This window comes from Laccaria bicolor, genomic scaffold (genome assembly GCF_000143565.1).
Source record: "Laccaria bicolor S238N-H82 LACBIscaffold_7 genomic scaffold, whole genome shotgun sequence".
In the NCBI taxonomy this organism is placed as follows: Eukaryota; Fungi; Basidiomycota; class Agaricomycetes; order Agaricales; family Hydnangiaceae; genus Laccaria; species Laccaria bicolor.
This window is the reverse complement of record NW_001889878.1, coordinates 703,190-724,663: the sequence shown is the minus strand read 5'-3', so window position 1 is coordinate 724,663 and position 21,474 is coordinate 703,190. Positions and strand designations below refer to the sequence as shown.

At 46.7% G+C, this 21,474-nt stretch overlaps 5 protein-coding genes across 5 annotated transcripts; 3 read left to right on the top strand and 2 right to left on the bottom strand.

Annotated features, from left to right (window-relative positions):
* Window positions 1–61: 61 nt before the first annotated feature.
* Window positions 62–1,138, top strand: LACBIDRAFT_317136 (uncharacterized protein; the record flags this gene model as incomplete). Its single annotated transcript, XM_001878979.1, has 3 exons — window positions 62–93; window positions 143–298; window positions 352–1,138. 3 exons carry the CDS (start codon window positions 62–64, stop codon window positions 1,136–1,138), a joined length of 975 nt encoding a protein of 324 aa, XP_001879014.1.
* Window positions 1,139–1,763: 625 nt separating this feature from the next.
* Window positions 1,764–5,958, top strand: LACBIDRAFT_317135 (uncharacterized protein; the record flags this gene model as incomplete). Its single annotated transcript, XM_001878978.1, has 15 exons — window positions 1,764–1,833; window positions 1,880–1,907; window positions 1,969–2,007; window positions 2,059–2,124; window positions 2,180–2,489; window positions 2,549–2,560; window positions 2,613–3,320; window positions 3,383–3,392; window positions 3,445–3,536; window positions 3,595–3,703; window positions 3,757–3,972; window positions 4,031–4,245; window positions 4,291–4,422; window positions 4,481–5,866; window positions 5,926–5,958. 15 exons carry the CDS (start codon window positions 1,764–1,766, stop codon window positions 5,956–5,958), a joined length of 3,426 nt encoding a protein of 1,141 aa, XP_001879013.1.
* A 144-nt stretch (window positions 5,959–6,102) lies between these two features.
* LACBIDRAFT_317134 (uncharacterized protein) lies at window positions 6,103–8,361 on the bottom strand (the record flags this gene model as incomplete). Its single annotated transcript, XM_001878758.1, has 9 exons — window positions 6,103–6,430; window positions 6,501–6,727; window positions 6,785–6,963; window positions 7,027–7,040; window positions 7,099–7,349; window positions 7,399–7,496; window positions 7,548–7,552; window positions 7,631–7,995; window positions 8,089–8,361. The coding sequence occupies 9 exons, from the start codon at window positions 8,359–8,361 to the stop codon at window positions 6,103–6,105; spliced, it is 1,740 nt and encodes a 579-aa protein (XP_001878793.1).
* Window positions 8,362–8,478: 117 nt separating this feature from the next.
* On the bottom strand, window positions 8,479–9,433 carry LACBIDRAFT_317133 (uncharacterized protein; the record flags this gene model as incomplete). Its single annotated transcript, XM_001878757.1, has 4 exons — window positions 8,479–8,856; window positions 8,920–8,977; window positions 9,032–9,070; window positions 9,120–9,433. The coding sequence occupies 4 exons, from the start codon at window positions 9,431–9,433 to the stop codon at window positions 8,479–8,481; spliced, it is 789 nt and encodes a 262-aa protein (XP_001878792.1).
* A 5,027-nt stretch (window positions 9,434–14,460) lies between these two features.
* On the top strand, window positions 14,461–15,690 carry LACBIDRAFT_325303 (uncharacterized protein; the record flags this gene model as incomplete). The annotated part of the gene is made up of 4 exons (XM_001878977.1): window positions 14,461–14,738; window positions 15,072–15,195; window positions 15,355–15,613; window positions 15,635–15,690. The coding sequence occupies 4 exons, from the start codon at window positions 14,461–14,463 to the stop codon at window positions 15,688–15,690; spliced, it is 717 nt and encodes a 238-aa protein (XP_001879012.1).
* Window positions 15,691–21,474: the final 5,784 nt, after the last annotated feature.

Sequence of the window (21,474 nt, the reverse complement as noted above, 5' to 3'; positions counted from 1 at the left end):
GTGCGCGTCAGACCTGCGTGATTATGTCAGCCTAGATCTCTTCTTTCTCTCTCTCTCAACAATGTTATTCCATTTTACATATCGCATTGTTGGGTACGTCTCTTTATATTTGAGAGATTTATTTATTCATCTGGTGCTTCAGTGCCACCGTAGCATTCCTTTATCCAGGCTATGCATCTTACAAGACATTGAGTCAACGCCCTGCTTCCGAGGAAGATCTTGAGCGATGGCTCATGTACTGGTCCGTCCTTGGCTGCGTAGTAGCAGTCGAATACACAACAGAGTGGCTTGTCTCATGGTACCGACATTTCCCCACATTCAATGATATACCCCTTAACCCTACGCCCTTAGGATCCCATTCTACTACACCCTCAAGACCCTCTTCCTCCTATATCTCGCACTACCACAGACCCGCGGGTCTTCATACCTCTACATCAACCACCTACAGCCATTCTTCCATCGCCATGAGTCGCAGATCGATGCTACGCTCGCATCGTTGAAGGCCAAAGTATACACGTTTTTGCAGGAACGTTTCAGGGCGCTTTGGGACCAAATTGTCGCTGCGGCCGCAGGGCAGGGACAGGTTGTTGGGAGACAGGCTAACGCAGCGGCGCCGTCAGCTGCGAACCCAGCTGGACCTACCCAACTCATATCGTCCCTTTGGGGAACCTATGGCCCTGGTATCATCGCCTCTGGGTCGGCGCTTCTTAGACAGACTGCGGCTGCGGCTGGTACTAGACCTCCCGCAACGCCTGCATTCACGCCCTCTTCCTCGGGGAGTACGCAGTCGGTCCTTGATAGGAGACGAGAGCTCGAAGAGGAGTTGGCCAACCTCGCAGCTGCCGATCCTAACGCTGCTGTTCTGACACCCCCTACGGGGTCGAGGCCTAGCGCTTCGCGCGGCTCGTCAGACTCTGATCTGCGCAATAGAGATCCCTCGACGTCGGGGAGGTTTGAGGAGATTGAAGTGCCGAGCGATGTTGAAGGGTATGATGTGGATGGGCCTAGAGAAGGCGAAGTTGGGTACGTGGCTGGTGGGAGACCTGGGGCAGCGAAACGGGGGAGTTGGTTTGGTGGTTGGGGCGGAAGCAATGTGGGTTCCTCGAAGGGCGGATATGAAAGGGTCAAGAGCGACTAGAGAAGAAGATTGACTGCAGCAGGCAGAGGGGGTTCTCATTTGAGTCCTTTGGGTTCCTAATCTCTCGCATTTCCATTTTTTGTAAGATATTCATAGCACATGCTCCTTGTACCCCATCACTCTATTAATTATTGCTCTGGCAGTGGACGTGGTGAGCTTGTAAAATTTTGAGCTCAGTGGCGTATTAGGCTCAAGATACTGACGAGATCTTCGTCGGTGTTAGAGCTAGTTACTCGTAGACGTGTAAGATCCAAGTATATATCGGAGTACTCGGCGGGGATTGATCGACGGACGATGATGAATATTGAATGATGTGACTCTTGAGAGCATCCCCCGAGTCGGGACCAAAACAATTAGGAGTCTATAATACAGAACATGTAGCTGTTAGACTAGAGACACAGTACTAAAGTATCAGTAAAAGAATTGAGAGAAAGAGAAAGAAATGAGATCTGATGATGAGGAGCTGGTGTATACGATATCCGCATTTGGCTTTGGCTTGGCTTCAGAAGGGGTCACGACTGGGAAGCATAGCGCCTGTACCCACAATCACTGGCACTTCCAGTTCGACATGCAAAATCCCTTTTAATTCTTCCATTCCCATCTCCCACCTTCTACCAACGCCCACATGCCACAGGCCCCACGCAAGGATGCCACCTCACAGCGTGCACAGGACAAGGAGTCGAAGCGGGCTAGAGGTAAGGGTGTTCAAGAAGCACTTGGCGTGCGCTAACGGCTTTCTAGGCGCTCTATCTTGTGCAGAGTGTCGCCGGTGAGCAATAACTCATCTTACCAATCCCCCCCCCCCACAACCTGATCGCATACCCCGTTAGCCTCAAGCTGAAATGTGACAAGACCGTACCATGTTCAAGGTATGTTCCTGTCCCACCCCATTCTATTCTTGTGGCTGAGAGGCATCACAGTTGTAAACGGAGAGGCTGTTCTGCAATATGTCCAAACGGGAGTCTAATCACTGGTCAAGGGACAAGGTGGGTTCAGCGTCCGATGTTGTCGCTCGCTCACATAAGTGTTGTTATTTCCTAGATTCGTTCTGGCGGATACGGAGAAGCTGCATCAGAAGATAGCCCATATGAGTGATCGTATACGTCAGTTGGAGGACGCCCTTGCCATCTTGCAGTCGACAGTTAGCAAAGAAACACACCCACTGCTTGACCGTGAGCTGTTGAAGATAAAGTCGAGTATTGAGCTACATTCGGCTGTGGAAGGTGAAGAACATGAGAGTCCAGACCACCAGGAACAAGCGGAAGAATCACAGTACATAGACGCGTTTGGGACCCTGGCTATTCGCGATGACGGAGCTGCTACTTTCTATGGTCGATCCGCAGGCTCGGAGGTGTGTGCAATGTACTATTTATCAACCAGTCGTCCACTAACTTTGGACCTCTTCAACAGTCTCTTCTTATCGTCCGTCCTTCATCTCATTCCCACTACTCATTCCCACTGATATTCATTTTAGGGTGAAGCCACCTCCCCACTCGAACTCTCGCTCCAACGCGACCCCAGCGGATCCTTAAATTGGCCAGCCCAGTCCCACTCCGCCAGATCCACAACTTCACCAGAGATAAGCTCCCTCGCCGCCTCTTTCCCTCTTCCCTCTTCCTCCTATCGATCCGGCATCGACTTGGAATACCTCGTCTCAACCCACCTTCCACCATGGCCACAAGCATACCGCCTCTGCCAACTCTACCTCGACCAAGCACCATGGTTCTTCGGCGCCGTGACGCAACGCCAACTCCACGAAGAGATCCTACCAATGTGGTACAACGAAGCGCCAAAACCGCCTTCAGAACTATTATCATTATCAGCGACACACTCACCCGCTTCCTCACTCTCCTCCCCACCCATGAGCAGCAGAACGAATAGTGACACGGGTGTTACTACAAAGGGCGGTGCACATGACCTTGCGCTGTTGTTCGTCATTTTTTGCTTTGGCGCACTCACGGATATGGAGTTGCCAGCTGCGCCGGATAATGTAGATGCAGAGCAGTTTTATCAGTTGACGAAGGCTTCGTTGACGCTGGAGCCTATTTTGGAGAGACCGCCGAGCGTGGCGACGGTGCAAACGTTGTCGCTTATGGCGATTTATGAGGGGTTGTGTAGTGGTGAGAATAGCATTGAGAGTACGTGGACTCTTATGGGGCTTGCCACGAAGCTTGCGCAAAGTGTAGCTATCTTTTTCTTTTATGTTGCTTTTTTATCTTTCTGATTATGTGTTTTTTTCGTCAGATTGGCCTGCGTGTGTTTTTTCGGTTTCTGTTTGTCTGCCTTGATACTTATCCTTCCATTAGATCGAGATAGTGCACGCTGGAAACTTAGTCCAGCAGAGGTGCAGAAACGTCGTGCATTATTCTGGGAACTCTTTATTACGGATTGCTGGCAGGTCAGCTCTTTCATTCATCCTCAGTAAAAAATACAATGGCACTCATTCACGCTTACAGAGCCTTGCAACTGGCCGCCTCGCAACATTCTCACTCCCTTTTGTCGATTGTGAACTCCCTTCTGATCCAGATCGGACTATGGACGACGATGGAACGCCTCAGCCTAGTTGTACGTTTCTCTTATTTTTAGGTTTGCACTGCTTAATGTCTTCCATACTCCAGTCCCATTCTGGAAGGCTCGATTCGGCGCGGAGTGTGTCTCCGCCGTCGTACAAGGAACCCTTACATCGCGCGCACCAAAGTATTCCATCATTCTCGACTTGGATCGGAAAGTGCGGGACATGGAACTCCCGTCGTACGCTCAAGGTCCGCCACCCCAAGGTCTTGGTCTCGCGTTGACCATGTCCCATTTCATGCCCACGAATTACCGTGAACTCAGTGAGGTCCTTGTCTCTATTCCATTTGGGTAACACTCATAGATTTTTTCTTTATAAAGCTCTTCTCTACATACATCGTTGCTTTTTCGCTCACGCCATTTCAAGCAACCCACTCGATCCAATCAAGAGCCAATACGCTCCCTCTTTCCTTGCTGGATATCGAAGCGCTTGCACCATTATTGGGTCGGTGAAACAGCAGTTTGCAATGTTTCCCGCGCAAATCGCCCGGTTTTGGGTTTTGTGGACGCATGCGTTTTCTGCTACGGTGAGCGGTGCTTGTGTTTTATCACCCTATATGGTGGAGGCTTATGTTTGGTAGGTGATGCTAGCGTCTGTTGTGACACACAGCTCCAAGTGTAAAGTTGCCCCAGCAGCGCTGATGGAATTGAATTCGGCGTGCGAACTCTTTGCAAGTGCTGCGAATCATGGTGGGCGAGCGGTCAAATTTCTTGTTCGTGCCTCCCTTTTGCACGTATACTGCTCAAAAGCTAACCTCTCTTTCTTCAAAGCCTATCTTGAGACGCCTTCAAGGTAAGGCACAGCAAATCTACCGCGAGACTACGAGTGGCATCGCACCCAAGATTCAAAACGACATTTTCAAGCCTTCTGAACCTGAAGACAACAAAGACGAGCTCTCGATATTCAGTGGCAAGACGCACACCGTGGCCACGAAATCTGCCAATACTGCTTCTAACTCCCTTACACCGTTGCGTTCGTCCACTTCCAGGTCTCCTACACAAGGTGGTGACACTGCAGATTCTTCGCGAGCTTCGTCGGATTCACCAAAGCAGGCGTTCACGGATAATCCTTCATTCGCTAATGTTCACCCCAGCTTGGTGAATGAGTTGAATGTGTTTGACGGACATCTCCGAGCGCAGCTGCAGAATGCGCAACGTGCGGATTTGTTTAGTGGTTCTTCTATGGCTGTGGACCGTGGGCCGTTGTTACAGCAGCAGCAGCAACGTCATCAGCAGGAATTGTCGCGGCAGCAGCAGATTCAGATTCAGCAAAGGCAGGAGCGGCAGAGGTTCCAGCAGCAGCAGCAGGAGGAGAGGGAGAGGCAACAGGTGGAGAGGCAACAGATTCTTATGCAGCAACAGGCTCAACAGCAGGCACATCTTCAGCAGCAGCAAGAGCTTTTGAGGCAGCAGCAGCAACTGCAGCAACAGCAGGAGGAGGAACTTCGATGCCGGGAGCAGCTTCAACAACAGCAAAGACAAGAGCAGTATCGTTTGCAAGTGGAGGAGCAGCAACGACTCTTACAGCAGCAGCAACTGCAACAACAGCACTATGGCCACCGCGCAGCTTATGCTCAACCTTCTGGACCAGATCATCCCATGCACGACATCCCACCACCACCACCACCAGCAGCCATTCCCACGTCCGTGTCCTCCGCTCATCATCTCCGACAACTCTCGCATTCTCAGTCTCATCCCAATCTGCAAGTCGCATACCAGCAGCAGCAACACCAACAACATTATCAGCCCATGCCTCACGCTACACCGTCCCGACATCCTACTGAAACTTTGCCGCCTCCTCCACAACAGCGGCACCAGATGTATGCCGTCCCTCCGGGAGAGTTCGCACATCATCATCATCCAAGCCCAGAATCATCCGTCTCCTCACTTGTGCATTATACGCCTCCCACAACGAGCACCACTTACGACGCTCGTCCTCGTGCCTCGCAATCGCACTACCGTGGGGAATCGTACCAATACTGGCCCGGGGCGCCGAGTGGATATGCTATGGAGGAACAACAACCGTATGGCACAGGTCCGTCACAGCAGCAGCAGGCGTACCAACCGCACCAACATTATACCCCCGGAGGTGTTCTTAGAGGGATTGCAGCTGAAGACAGCAGCCTCCAGGAAACGTGGCAATCTTACATGCACAAGGTAGGCAGGCATTTGGTGTCCCATGATGTCCAGCGCTTTCTTACGCCCTTTGATTTTAGGTTGCATCTCCCCGCCATCTCTTTGAGGATTAAACATATGCATTTTTCATCTCACCCATACACGTTATATCATATCTGACCCTATGAATATCCCTCAGGCTATATACCTTCGCTATCGTTGCTATCCTTGTTCTTTCCTTTGTCTTTTCACCAGTTCATTGTATATCACAACCACCTCTACAAAATGTACAATTTTTTTTCTGACAGGCTATCCCAGAAAAAAATGGGGGGTAATATAGTAATAAATATACATAGACGCCCGCGTATAAACTCTCTACTTGTCTCAAGCCCTTTGCAAAGGAACTTGCCCCTCCTGATTTGCGCTTTGCAGAGTTCCAACTCGGTAGGTACCGCAAAAATGGAAGCAAAGAGGATACCAGTCGAATCCGCGAATCCGATAGAGCCAATCTTGAACTCGCGTTCTTGACTCGTTCGTTCAACTTGAATGTTGTTGCGCGTGTTTGGATCTGGAGGTTCGTGAGTAACGCGGTCGAAGACGTTGACGCTAAAGAGTGAAGGTGATTGATGGGACGAGTAAGCATGTGGAACGCGTAAAAGGATAACGTATAGCGTACTATGCCAAGCGGCCGCAGATCCCTTCTGGACTAATCAGAATGAAGACGAGCAAGACGCTCCAAGCCTCATCGCCGTCGTCAAACAATCCTACCGCTGACTCGTAGAATAGGACGACGAGGATAACGGCTTGAATGATGGCGGATAGCGGGAGCATGCTTTGGGGAAGAGCAGGGATCCCGAATGAAATAGAGGATCTGGACAGGAAGACGGTTGATTGATAGACAAGCTATAGTAGAGCGTAAAATCAGTTGATCAAGAATATGAGGAGAATGGAGCGACGTACTTGCCACAGGGGATAGTAATCCCTGACTGAGTGGATGATCTTGCTGAGCAGCCAGTGATCTTTCGCCGATGGCACAGGATACAGAAGTGTCGGACCGATCCCCTTGATTGTCGAGAAACACGGATCAGAGGTTGGTGAGTCAGTGAAGAGGAGTTCAGACAGACCTGATTGATGGTGTACTCAAACTAACGCAAGTGTCAAATGATAAATTCAGGTGTATAAAGATGGCAAATGAAACTCACGAGATAAACGCAGACTAGGTAGACATCCATAGATCAGCCAATTACGCAGCAATAGGAAGAAGAGATGCCTACATAATGGAAGCATGTACTTCAGGAGAAGGGGCTGAACTAAGCGCCACACCCTGTTTGGGTCCGGGGGCGAGAGTTCCTTCTTCTTCCCCATCTTCATCTTCATCTAGGGCGATAGGAGTGTATGGCTGCGCCGAAAGCGCCGGGGGCGGGCTTAAAGCGTCTTCATAGACAGTTGGCGTAACAGAATAGAGGAAAGACGAGCTATGGGGAAGCAGGAAGGAATAGGCGAGCGGGATTATTAATGGCATGATCTAAATCAGATGTAAGGGACAGGACGAAGATACAAAAGGGAGAACTGACTGATGATGACCCTACTCCAACGCGGACACCCAAACCACGCATCTCCCACCAAATAATGGGCCGACCAGCCAGCAGCTCCGGTACTCGAAGCAAAATAGCTACACACATTATCCGATGAGAACTACCCAAAGAAGGTCAGGAAGACATACCCGACCTGCTATCTGAGGGGGAGAATATGTGGATAGTTGTAAGAAAGTAAGTTCGCCGAGACGTTTATTGAGAAGTTGGCCACTTTAAAGAATGATTGAACCCAGCCGACGAGAAGTATGCAAGGCTGATGCCGAGAAGTCTCATGGCAAGGCTATTAAAGAATGCGACGATTTGCAAGAAAAAAGTAAGCAAGCGCTTGTAGGTTAGAGCTGCGAGTGAACATATCAGCATTCCAGCAGAGCTGAGAATACAGCATCCAATGAGCCGCTTTGTGTAACGTATCCGGCCCTTGAGGATGTACGGCCAGCCAACTTTTGCTGCAAGAAGGCGAGGGAGCTTATCTCTGGCGATGTTGTGGATCTGGCTGAGTGGGCTGGGCTGGGCTGGCCAGACGGTTCCGCTGGGGTCGCGTTGGAGCGAGCGTTCGAGTGGGGAGGTGGCTTCGCCCTAAATGAATGTTAGTCTTGAGTAGTGGGAATGAAATGAAAGACCAACAATAAGAAGTGACTGTTAGACAAAGTTACGGTTGATAAATTGTACACCTCCGAGCATGCCGATCGACCATAGAAAGTACAGTAGCGGCTCCGTCATCGCGAATAGCCAGGCCTCTATATATTGTGATTCTTCCGCTTGTTCCTGGTGGTCTGGGCTCTCATGTTCTTCACCTTCCACGGCCGAATGAAGCTCGGCAGTACTCGACTTGATCTTCAACAGCTCACGGTCAAGCAGCAGGTGTGGTTTTTTGCTAACTGTCGACTGCAAGATGGCAAGGGCGTCCTCCAACTGACGTATACGATCGCTCGTGTGGGCCATCTTCTGATGCAGCTTCTCAGGGCACGTACGAACTTGAATATCTCGTCGGGTGTTCTAGGCCGGGGAGTGATGACCTGAGAATCGGGTAATCGGACGTGTATACCGGAATTAAGGTCATCAAAGAAGATACCCCCAATTCCGCGCGTTTCGTTGCGGTGAGGGAGGGTGAGGGATGTAAAAGTACTCGTCGCACCATTTTTTGAAGGTTGGGTAGAGTTGGGGTCCGTGTGGGTTGCATGCGGATTGGAGGGTTTTGTGGAAGTGGGAGGCGTCTTCTGGGTAGAGGTATGAAGGGGTTAGGTCGGAGCCGCCTCCGAACCACCATGCTAGGACTTTTGGTGGTGCGTCTTCGTCTTCGTCGTCGTCGTCGTCGGCGTCCGGGGAGGTTATTTCGAAGTAGCGGTAGTTTGCGTGTACGGTTGGTGCGTGTGGGTTTCTTGGGTGTATCACTAGGCTAAGGCCCGCTGCGAAGAAGGGGAGGCCGGTGGGAGAGTCCTATCCAAGGAATAACTCATGTGAGCGAGCGACAACATCGGAAAGTATACGGACTGAACCCACCTCAGGCTCGTCCCTTGACCAGTGATTAGACTCCCGTTGGGACATATCGCAGAATAGCCTCTACTGTAACGTCTGAGCCACGAGAATAGAATGGGGTGGGACAGGAACACACCTTGAACATGTTACGGTCTTGTCACATTTCAGCTCGAGGCTACGGGTATCGATCAGGTTGAGGGACTAATAAGATGAGTTGTGCTCACTGGCGACAGTCTACACAAGAAAGAGCACATAGAAAGTCGTCAACGCATGCCAGCTGCTTCTTGAACGCCCGTACCTCTACCTCGCTTCGACACCCTGTCTTGTGCACGCTATGAGGTGGCATCCCTGCGTGATGCCTGTGGCATGTGGCGTTAGTAGTACATAGGTCCGGGACCGAGCAAGTCAGAAGCAAGTGCACTCTTGTGTCCAGGAACTGCTCATTCAATATCAGCACAGAGGATGGCGTGTAATGATACATAACCTGCTCGATGCGACCTGAGCTATGCCCAAAGCCTGTAATCTTCTCGTATGGCATTATTACCACTTGCGTCGTAGTACTGAGACTTCTTGTTCAGAACAAAGACGAAGAAAAGTACTTTGTGTTGTCTTATGAAAGCCTTATGTAAAAATCTATTGTGCAAAATGAAGTGTGATACCAGCAAACTCAGAACAATCCTTCAAAGTTTTCCTCCACTTCTTCGTATCTATCGTAGGTTTCCCGGCAGCTTCCCAGACTCTTGCAAGCCATCCTGCAACGCCCTTCCAAGGCGTGTTGATTTGAAATACATGGAGATCCCTCAAAAGGTAGCCGTGGTCAGCCGCCTCAGCTTGCAGACTCAAGTCGTGGTCCAGTCGTCGCTGTTCAGTAAAGGGAGAGCCAACTTCAATGGCGGCATTTTGCCAGCCCAGCTTGTGAGCAATGCTTCGTGCGAGGAACCGGTAGTCATCCCTCTGCTTGAGAATTTTCACGGTCTCCGCTTTCTCCTCAGCCGTAAGAGATCCATAAAAAGGGTTTTGATCATTCACAAGGGCATTGCAATGGCGGAGAAGATAGACTTCTCCAAGTGTCTCTGGTGGTGCAAATCGAAGGTGGTCCCTAGCAAGGCAGAGATACATGTTTTCATTTTCTTCTAACAGGACTGATTCCGTATTTTGCAGGATAGGCGATGAGTCGCCAGAGGCAGGTGGGGCTTGAGATGGAGGCTGAACATTATTTCGCTGAAGGGCAGGAGAGTTTGTCAGGTCTGCGAACAAGGGTTTCCAAACAGTATCATCTTCCCGACATGGGCAGATTTTGAAGTCGGCAGAGGCATAGGTTCTACCCATGTCGTTTCGCAGTTTATGCAACCAATCCAAAACGTCTGATGTACGCTTACGCGGCAGCAAGAGCATCGGATGTCGCTGCCCCTGACGAGGGGGACCAAAGTCGTGTTCCATTTGTGCAAAGGGGTTTGAGTAACCTCCGCTACTATAAGTTGGAGTGTCTGTGACAGGGCCGGGTTTAGGTGCTCGCAGTCCGTACTGGTCGGCGTGCTCCGCTAAGAGGGCTGTGGTGAAGAGCCCACCACGAAAATGGCCAGAGTCCGACTCCACAATCGAAACTGATTCCTGGTCTGCTCCAGCTGCCGCAATAAGATTCCATCGCTTGCTTTTCCAGCGGCCTGAAAAGCAAGCGGTGATGATGAGGTAAACTGTTGCGGCACAGCCCTCTAGAGCGCACTCCACTTCAAACGGATGGAGGGTGATGTGATGGTATGCATCGCCCAAAAACACAATTCCCTCCTCTGAGCCATGTCCGCAGATAACGAGAAACAAGGTATCATCAGCGGTAAGCTTTGGCACGAAGTCCCGTATGCGCTGAAGGTAGGCGTAGCGGAATCCTATCAGTTTCCTAATTTCTCCGACTGGCTCCACTGTATCGACGATTTCTTCAAATGGTGGTGGTACGAAGATTATCCTGTCGCAGGCTGGGTCGCCAAGCAGAAAACCAGGGCCGCTACGGATCTCTTCACCACAAAGCCATGAGCTATTCTCTTCTGGACAGTCAAGCAGGGCATTGAGCGCCACGAAATCCGTGGCTTGCCAGTGGTTGAGCTTAAGCGCGGTCGATGCCAGTAGCCCGATGACGTAGCGTCGAGTTTGATCCGTCATTTCTGGACTATCGGAGGCAAGGGTTATGTGATGTGCGGAAAGGCCTTCAAGTTGGTCAATAGCGGGCAAATTATCTGAAGCGCGCGCGGGGGGCGGGGGTCAGGATGCGCAGAAACACAGACAAGGTTCAGAAATACTTCGCTGGATTTGTTGAAAGCTGCCAGAGGCCTGTTGCGAAAAAACTACAGCAAGGTCCAGTACCTTTTGGATTGGAGTCGGGACGGGGACGTAGGAAAAGACTCCAGAAGCGACAGAGAAGATGATATTCTTGCAGAGTCTGAGAGCCATTGTTTTGTTATATGTAACGGTGCGGTCTGAGTGGAACAGCAGAAGGAGAGGAGAAGTTCTGTGTTGAAGCTCTCCCCGTCTCACTTTCCTTATGAGGAAAGTTGATCGGCTGGGGGATGATATAGTACATGACGAACCATAAAAATATATGCCTTTGGTGTAGTGGTTATTTGTGCAGGTTTCTTGGTGCTTACCAGAGTGTTTGGTGTTCGATTCTGCGTCCTCCATTTTTTTCTTCTACTTATGTCAGCCGATTTAACGGGATCTCTCGGATCTCTACCCTTTTGGGAAGGTGCACGTGACCACGTGACCTGGTGCGTCGTGTCCTCCTCCCATTTCTCCTCCCCCGCCACCGCTTCGACCACTGCGTGTGTCCCCTTCCAAAGTTTTACTTGTACTGTACCATTTTGCATTTATTATACATAAAAATGCAATTTTTTTTCCAGTCCTGGCTTTCCCCTGAGCAAACATGCAGCCTTGTCCCAAATGGACCTCATGGCGCATCCTTGATTGGGGCATGGGCACCATCAATCTTTTGGTAAAGATACAAAACTTGCAGAGTGTCTCTGATGCACCAGTCACTACATGTTTATCACTTTTTTTGCTCTTCAGGGGAAAATTTGAATGGTGGTTTGCTGCAAGGGACTGAAAATAAGTCAGATAAGCACACATAAGTCACCATAAGTGCTTATGTGCAATGGATTTAGGTTAAATCAAGTTCAATTTAGTGGATTTAATGTCCTGTGATGCCAACCAGCTCAATTCAAGGTAGCTTTCCATGAGCTGGCCTATCCCTGCACCCAATTTAAGGGTCTTTTGGTTCAGGGTACTAACCCCTGCTATAACACATTGGCTCATAAATCTCTCTGTAACCTGTTCTGTCATTAGGCTTCTTAAATGTAATTCTCATAGTGTTTCTTGTAATGTTGCAGCTAAGGATGTATATTCACATGATGGGTAGTACATGAGTGGCAAAAAAGAGCATTCTATCCTGCAAAACTAAAACATGGCCTTGCACTCATTGAATCTTTGGACATACCTTGTAAATCCCCCACTTCCTGATGCGTGTTGTGATGCATGCAGCACATCATTTCCATCCCAACACATTTGTTTGCACTTCATGAAATCATAATCGAGCACACGAGCATTTGACCTCTGGAAAGATGGAAAATGTGATGGGAGCCAAGCTCCATGTGGCATGGTGTTGACTGTGTCGCATTGAGAGGTTGGCTGCAGCAAGAGGGGGTTGAGAGAGACAAAGGCGAGAGGCATTGTACAGAAGTCAGGGTACGTAAAAACAAAAGAATTTCACACAGAAAACAGAATCCAGTGATGGGTGTAATTTATTGAATTTAACATTCAGTGCCTTAAATCAAGTGAAATAATTGTACTTATGTCATCGAATTTGAGTGGATTCATCCCAAAAAGGGTTTGTGTCACTATCCAGGAGATCCCTGAGACTTTTCAGGGATCATGCCTCGGACCGGACCCTTTACGTTCCCCATCACATCTTATCAGTGTGCACACATGCTTCCCTGCCCTTGCCTTTTGTGTGCCCAAAGGAGACATGTCCCCTTGTTCTGTCTTTCCCTCACCCCCTCCCTCAATGCACTCTGCATCTCAGCCTCCACCATTGATGTGGGTGTCGCTTTGCCTGCATTCCCCTCACTTTCCACCTCCTCACTGCCTGGGGGAAACACTCTGCCCCTGCCATGCCTATGGCCTTGCTTTTCTGTCATTATCACCTGCATCTGCCTCCCAGGTGCCTTTCTTCATGATTTTGGCCATCCCTTCAACATCCCTCTGTGCTCTCTGTTTCATATAGATGTGAGTGGATCCCCTTTGATCTTTTTCCAACTTTCTCACTTTCTACTGTCTTGTTTTTTCTTCTTTTTAGATTCTGCGTGTACCTTTGTTGCTCATCCCTGTGGCTTCCCTGACTTCTTCTAGGCCCATGTGCACCTCCCTCACCTGCCCTTAGTTTGTTGTGCCCTGCTGGTGTTGTCTCAGCACCCCCCAGTCCTCTGGTGGGAGGACCAGTCTGCAATCTGGGAGTTCACTTGCAAAATTTACAAGAAGGAGACTCAGAGAAGTTCTGTTTGAGACCTGTGATTGAAAGTTTACAGCCATGTGCGGAACATAGGTGTAGCTGTCATGTGACATCACAACCTCTTCTCTCTATTTTCATTCCTATCAACACCCTCGAATTCCTTCATCATTCTCGGTCTGGCATAGTGTTCGAAAGTCCGGTTAGGTCCGGTTATTGGGTGCCCAGGGGCTCTAACCGAGACCGAGACCGGTTAGCCTTTGTCCCGAAACCTAAAATAACCTAACCGGACTGCAACTAACCGGTTACGGTCGGTTATTTGCAGTTACTAACCGGTTAGGACCGAAAAATAAAGAATCGGTTATAACAAGGCAAATATGCTCATGTGTATCTTGATAGATATTATTTCTGCATATTCTAGCTTTAAAACGGGCCCAAGAACGCTAAAATCGGTGAAGAATTGACATATTTATGCAATTATCCTTGAAAGTCTACACATTTGAGTGATATTTTAGAGATTTGACTGTAACTTAGTCAAATTTTAAGCATTTTCGACGTTCTCAAGTGCGTTTTGAAGGTGTATAATAGGGCTGGTTATAACCGGTTGTAACCGGTTATTTAACGGTTAGTTAACCGCAAAATAACCGGTTATTCCATTTTCGAAATCAACTAACCCTAACCACAGTTAGGTTAGTGTTGTGGTTAGGTCCGGTTATTTTCCGGTTATTTTCTGGTTAACTAACCTAACTTTCAAACACTAGTCTGGCACCTGATTCTTTTATATTGGTATCCCAAAGGTCCCCCCAATTTACATCACCCCTTATTTACTTGGCAATGGTATTTAAAGAGCCCCTCTTGTTTGTAACTACTCAGTTTTGAACGAAGATACTTTTACCCAGTCTATTTGAATTTGAGACTCTACCATTTTTCTGTGTGTTGTTACTGTGACCCAATCATGCTAACGCCACATATTTTTGACTGAACCTCATATCTTAACTTGTTGCTCGTTGACTTGCATGGATCACACTGGTCTAATCAACCAGCTACTCCTATGACCGATGAACACCACTCTCACTATGTCTTGTTATAACCTTTGTATCCGCCTGTCCGCAGTCACATCCACTAGTCCTGTCACAGACATTTCTGGTGCACCTGTAAACCCTTCTCAAATTGCTAATGTCTCGCCTTCTAGTTTGTTCTCAGCTAGTCTTGGCCACACTGTTGCAGAGGCTCCATGCCTCAAGATGGAACCCTCTGATGTCTGTGTCGTCGGCTCAGGCAAGACTAATTTAGAATTTGGGAATGATGTTAATGCGGATAATCCGTTCATTGACAAAGAAATGTACTCAACTATGTGGGCGACACCTGGTAGTCATCGTTCCCATAGTGTTGATACCCCTAAGAGAATGTCTGAATTGAATATGAATCAAGTTAAAGTTGTGCAACTTGCACATGAGAATTTAACAAGGAAACAGAAAGAATTAATCTTGAAACATGAAGATCACATATGAAAGAAGACTTACTCCCATGGAGAAAGTATCTCCAAAGGAAAGGGAGTGGATCCCCAGAACTGGGGAAATGTTGGTATCTCAGATACTGACCTTGACATTGAGGCACAGGCATCGATGTTAGAAAAATTTAAAGCAAATCATAATGCTGAACAACGTACCAATGCACAAGTTGTTAGTCCTGACAGGGACACCATCATTAAAAATCCTGATGAGGATTTGATCAAGAGCACTGATGAAATAAGTGTTAATAATGATGAAAAGAGAAAGAAGCTCAAGAAGCACACCAAGAAGTCTAAAAAGGTTTACAAATACTGAAGCGCTAGCATGCCGCTCTCCTGGGAATATGAAAAAGAAATCAGCAAAGCAGCTGGAGGGCATCAGGAAAGACCTACCAAGGATGAAGAAGGCATTGGAAAAGATGCTAAACATTTTGCACACAATTTTAAACCAAGTGCTCAGATTAATCCTAAGAGTTACTTGGGTGCAGCCTTTAAGGAAGCTAAAGAATTTAAGATTCAGAATCATGAAGGCTGTAAGACTCACATTAGCTGGGATTCTAGTTCTGAGGATTTGGACTCTGAGAGTTCTGACTCAAGTTACAGTTCTGAATCTTCAGACAACTTGAGCATGGACCCTCTCAGTGACTCAGACACTTCCATATCTGATTCCGACAGCTCAGACTCCAATGTTGAGAGTTCTTTGGACTTTGACATGTCTAGTGTGTGCAGGTCTGGTTCAGTCTGGTTTTTTGCCCCGAAAATGCGCAACTATGGACTGCAACCGGTCAAGGACTGACCCAAATATTGAGGGAACCAAACCGGACCACCTAGGACCGATCTTTTGTGGTCCATGGACCATGTTCAGACCAATTCAGACCGGTCTTTTTGCGTAAAATTTGTCATAGCAATATAAACCATTTGTATCTCAATTATTATTACTCCAAAAAATAAACTGGTTATATATCACAGTAAAACATATAAATACCCATCATTCCACCAATTATCAGGAAATTTAATGAAGGTTTGACATAGCTATGACTGAAACCGAATTATGTCTCCTAAAGACTCAGGCAGAATGTAATGTGGCAACTGTAAATTATTTGATGCATACCATATATTGATAGATGGTGAGTATATTTTCATAGTTAAAATGTCAATATCCAAAAATTGAATCAAGCAAAATGATGTAAGTTTGAGTGAGTTAGAATTAAAGTCATTCTGGTACAAGTTGCACAAACAAGTATTTGTGCCAAAATGGATTTGGTTATATCTTTCTCAGTTCTTAACCATTTTTGATGAACCAAAAACCCAATTAAAGGTAAAAAACGTGGTTACAAGGCTATGTAACGCACGTGACCATTTAACTGGTTGCAACCAATTTAAACCAGTCTTTGAATGGTTTTAAAAGATTTTTGAAATGAGGCAACCAGCAACCGGACCAACCCCAAATTTGGGCAACTGCAACCAAAAAAGACTGGACCATGGTCTGGTTCAGTCCAGTCCATGTTTTTTTTTTTGGTCCTATGGACGGGACCTGTAAACACTAGACATGTCTGATGATAGCAACGAAGGCTATAAGAAAAGGCACAAGAAATCAAAGAAAAATCGCAAAAATAAGGGCAAAAAGCATACCAATAAGTCTTCCTTGAAGCCTATCCCTCCCAATAAGTATGATGGAACACTGAACACTCAGCTCTTCCATAAATTTATGACTCAGTCTATGGCTTATCTGGAGGATGGAAATGTACCCAAACATCACCATGTATATGTTTTGTCCAATTTCCTTATGGATAAGGTGAACACTTTTTATACGTGTGATATATCCCATGATCCTAAGCAATGGACTGCTGTGAAGTTTTTCAAGGCATTGTTTGATGATGTGTTTCCTGTTAATTTCTGTTTAAAGCAACACAAGAAGTTAGACAGGTTTTATCAAAACAACAAAACTGTTAAAACTTACATTGCTGAACTGGCTGAGCTTTTCATGAGCATTGGCTTCTCAGACAAATGAGAGCACGTCCACAAATTGTGGAGAGGATTGCATCACGACATTCAGAAGGAGTTGCAGAAGGAAAAATTGAACCCAGAGATGTCATCTTGGAAGAGGGTTGCATGCCATGCCAAAATTATTGAGTTATCGAATTTGGTTGGTGTGTATGACCCTGCCCAACACAATCAGGGTCCAAGCAGTCGTGAGGACAAGAAACCATTCTGTGATTGTTCTGACAGACATCGCTGTAACTGTGATGGGCATGAATGATATGGCAGTCGAAAGACCAACAGTATTCCAGGATTCTCTTCAATATGTAAGAGGTCCCAAGAGCACCATGAGCATGGTAAATGAAACTATAAGGATTTTAAAAGATCTAAAATGTCAGATAAAGAAAGGGAAGAATTACATGCTGCAAATAAGTGTTTCATCTGTAAAGAGGTTGGACATACTGCATGCTCCTGCCCTAATAGAAACAAAGTTGCTTCCTCATCTAGCAACAAGCTTCCAGGGCTCCAAAACTATAACATCAAGATTGCACCTGACAATGGACTGGTAGCTGCCAATTACATGATGTAGTTATGGCAGCTGCCATAAAAAAACTTGATCAGCTACCGTGAATGAATGAAATGTAAGGTTTTCATTCATTCATGATACCTGTTTCATTTGAGATATTTTCTTCTGTTTCATTCATTCCTGGCAACTGTTTTATTTTTATTTATTTATTGCCATGGAGAATAAAATCATTTTTGTTTCATTCCATTTCATTTCAATTCTTTCTTCATTCTTACCAGGAAGAATGAAATTTATTCTGTTTCATTCATTTCTGGCAACTACTGTATGTAATCAGATACCTGGTCACCTAAGGCCAATTTACAAGTTTCTTCATGAAGAGTTCATATTCTTCTAAAATAGCTGTATAGCTGTGTGTTATAGCATCTTTGATACCACTCTCTCAATTTTTGTAATTTTAGGTATAGTATTTGCTTTTCTATGAATTTTTTTCGAACATATGTCAGGTCTGGAAGTGGTTATCTAGTACTCGGGCAGTGCATCACATGTGTCACACAGCCTGTTCAGCTCCCACATCAGGGAACCTGGACTGATTTTCAAGCTGATAACGCACCGATAAGCAACAGTGATGACATTACCCTCCCCTCCTCGTTTGCAGTGTGTAGCGAGGTGCAGGAGGAGGCTCCGAATTTGGGAGTGCTGCTCCTGCGGTGCTCAATGCTGGTATGTCAACCTGCACATTCGAGGTACTTGGCTCATATTCAGCAGGGGCGTCCACCTCCATTTCTGCCTCTACAGCCTGCTCCTCAGCTGCAGGTTGTGGCCTTGCTCTACATGGCCTAGGAACTTGTTGGCATGGTTCTTTCTGCTTCACAGCTTGAGAGGAACATGTCAGCCAATGTTTCCAGGTATGTGAATTCACTTGCCTACTGCCCCCACACCTGCATTGTCATCTCTGAATTCACCTGAGTCTTCAGAGCTGCTTTCGATATGCCTGCTGTTACCTTTTACTCCCTTCTTCTTGGCCGCCTTGGCCTTGGCTGTTTTCTTTTTCTTTTCCTCCTGCAACACCTGCTTCTTCAACCCCGCCTCGTAATCCTTGACGTATTTTACCACATTCACCATCTCTCGCCTCCATGCTGTCTCCTCCTTCTCTGCTGCTGCTTGAGCTTTCTTTTCCTGGACTGCCCGTCACTTTTCTTCATCTGTCCTTGTCTTCTCCTGTACCACAAGATTACGATAGTACTTGTCGATGTCATCGTGCTTTTTCTTGAATATCAGCTTTGCCATTTCATGGAACTCCTTGATGTTCGTGCGCCACTGTGCTTTTGCACCCTCATCCAATGACTCTTCTGATGTCATGTGGCACGCCTCTGCTGTCGTACGTTTATCCTTCTGCTTCTTCTCCTTCCAGTGCAATCGCTGATGCAACTTCTCATTCTCACGATCCATTACCTGCTTCTGAGTGTGATCTTGTTGAATCTGTTCTTCTGTGAGCTTGAGTAGCTGAAATAACTCTTTGTTTTGGTCCCGGAGCTCCTGACATGATGCAGTGCCCTTCAATGGCTTTGGGATCTTCAAACTGAGTCTGGGTAAGTCACCTCCATCACCAGGAGGTGTTTGAGAGTTTAAAGGCAAGACAGCAGGTCCATCCACTGTTCTATTAGACGAATTCGAGACATGGGAAAGTGTAGTTGCCTCCATGGAGGTGGTAGCTGTGATTGTGACAAGCTCGGAAGATGGAAGAGTTGTCGGTAAGGGCTGGGCTGCCTGTGTCATTGTATTTAATGAAGGATCAAAGACATGTGGGTCAAGGGCATTGCGATTCATCAGCCATATGCCTGTCTTTTTGAACGCTGAATGGATTGTTTCACTCTTGAAAGCACATTCTTGAGCTGCTGAATATTGTTCAATTAGGTTGTATTTTGTTATTGGAATGTAGTTCCTGGCAGCCTCATTCACCTGTGCTTTCCAGCTTGACGCAAGAGGACCAAAGACACCAACATCGCAAGGCTGCAAGACATGCGTTGTATGAGAGGGTAAGCAAATTATGATGATCTTGTGGTCCTTAGCAAATTTGCTGAACTGGTATGTGCAATGCGAGTTGTGCCCATCGAGAATGAGTAGTCGATAGCCACCGGTCTTATTGCGTGCAGCGCTCATTGGTTCAAAATCTCTTTCAAGCCATTTTGCGCCAAGTTCTTGGTCGGTCCACCTGTTAGGCGAGCAAGCGACACTGGATCAGAAAAATGTCATTGTGTTGTAGCATATCAAAATTAGTTGTTTGACTGACCTCGCATGACATGGATTACTCTTCGTCCAGCCCAAGTTCACCTGCTTTCCTTCAAAAATAATTGTTGGCTGTAAAGAAGATCCATCGGCACAGACCATTTCAATTATAGTTACTAGTTCGCAATTCCTGTGTTTGATATTGTAGACATTTTTCTGGCTTTGGTCAACAATAGCTGCAACATGTTTACCAACCCCTAGCTGTACACCCTTTTCATCCATGTTGTAGATATTCTCCATCGGTATATTAAACTCTGTTACAAGCTCCTCCAATATGTCGAAGAATTTATAGATGGTAGGACAGTTGACATTGTTGGCTCGACACTGCTCCAAACTCTGGGTCCACCGTGTTTTGAGATCGGGGTGTTGCTCCATGAATTGCCCCTGCCAGGAAGTCCCAACTGGCTGACCAGCAATATCACTGGCATGATCTGCAAGACTAGATGGTGAGATTGGGACACCCCGCCAAGCTTGTACCTTGGCCCAATCTGCAAGAATGCGCTCCTGTGCAGCTGATAGGAGTTGTTGAAACTCGTGTGCCTGTTGGCGAGTCCCAACACCATTATAACGGTCAGTAAGTGTAGATCTTGGTACACCATAGGCCTTAGCAGCCTGTCACAGTGAAAGCTTTGGTTTCCCACCAGATGCAGGTACACTAGCGTTAACGGCTTCAATAGCAAGTGCAATGTGCTCCTCCTGTGGAACAGCCTCAGGGTCTGGAAGTGGTGGGATAACATTATTGATATCAGGAACTGAAAAAGTGTTAGTTTCAGTAGATTTTTGGGATGGTTTCTGAGGCGATCTTCGAGGCACTGTTGAACACATTGAGAGGCAGTAGGAGGGGTGTACAAGTCTAAATGACTTCTTCCTTCTCATTTTTAGCTCAAATATGACTCTAGTATTTCAAGAGAGGTATCTCAATTGAGATACCTCACTAGATTGTCAGTGATCACTAAAAATATGTGTGTAAAAATAGTGAAATTTCACATATTCCAGCACTTTTTCGGGAGGGAGAAGACTGATCAAGTGCAGGTTTTTTGCGGTAGAGAGTATTGGGGGATCTCAAATGTTGATTTTGACCACCCAGTTTGTCTCAAAGTCCTTCCAAACTCAATAGAAAATCTCAAATGTCCATGTTATCAAAAAAAGGTCATTTCAGTGTATCATTACTGCAAGACCCAGATAAAATTGGTAAAATTATTTTGAACATTGAATCCAGCTCTCTAACATGTGTTTTACCAGTCTCAGCTAAAATTTCTCAGGCTGTCTTTGTGGTGTTCCCAACAGTCCAGTCGCAAGATGATGTGCCTGCACTTGACAGAACATGTATCTAAGCCCAAGACAACACTTACACTAACTGATCAAAAGAAATGTCACACAGTCAATTTCTCTAAGTTCTGCATTTAGCTTGAGAACCGCAAACCTTCGCCATGAGATTTTGAACATGAAGCAAGATATACATCCCCAGCGTATGACCAGAAATTTTGATGAAGATAAAATAAAAACTCGCTGAATGGTGAGGACATGATTATCACGTGTTCCAAAACAGAGTGTAAACAAAATGGGATTTCAAAACATAACATGGCAAAGAGCAAGAAATCTGAAGTATTAGGACAAACTAATCAGTAGCGTGTGTTATCCCCCCTCGCGTCATGAACTGCTTGAACCCTCTGAGGCAAAGATGCATACAACTTTTCAATAACAGAGATATCAATCCTATACCACTCCTCCTGCAATGCTATCCATAAATGCTCCTCAGAATGTGGTAAAGGTCTGCGTGATCATATT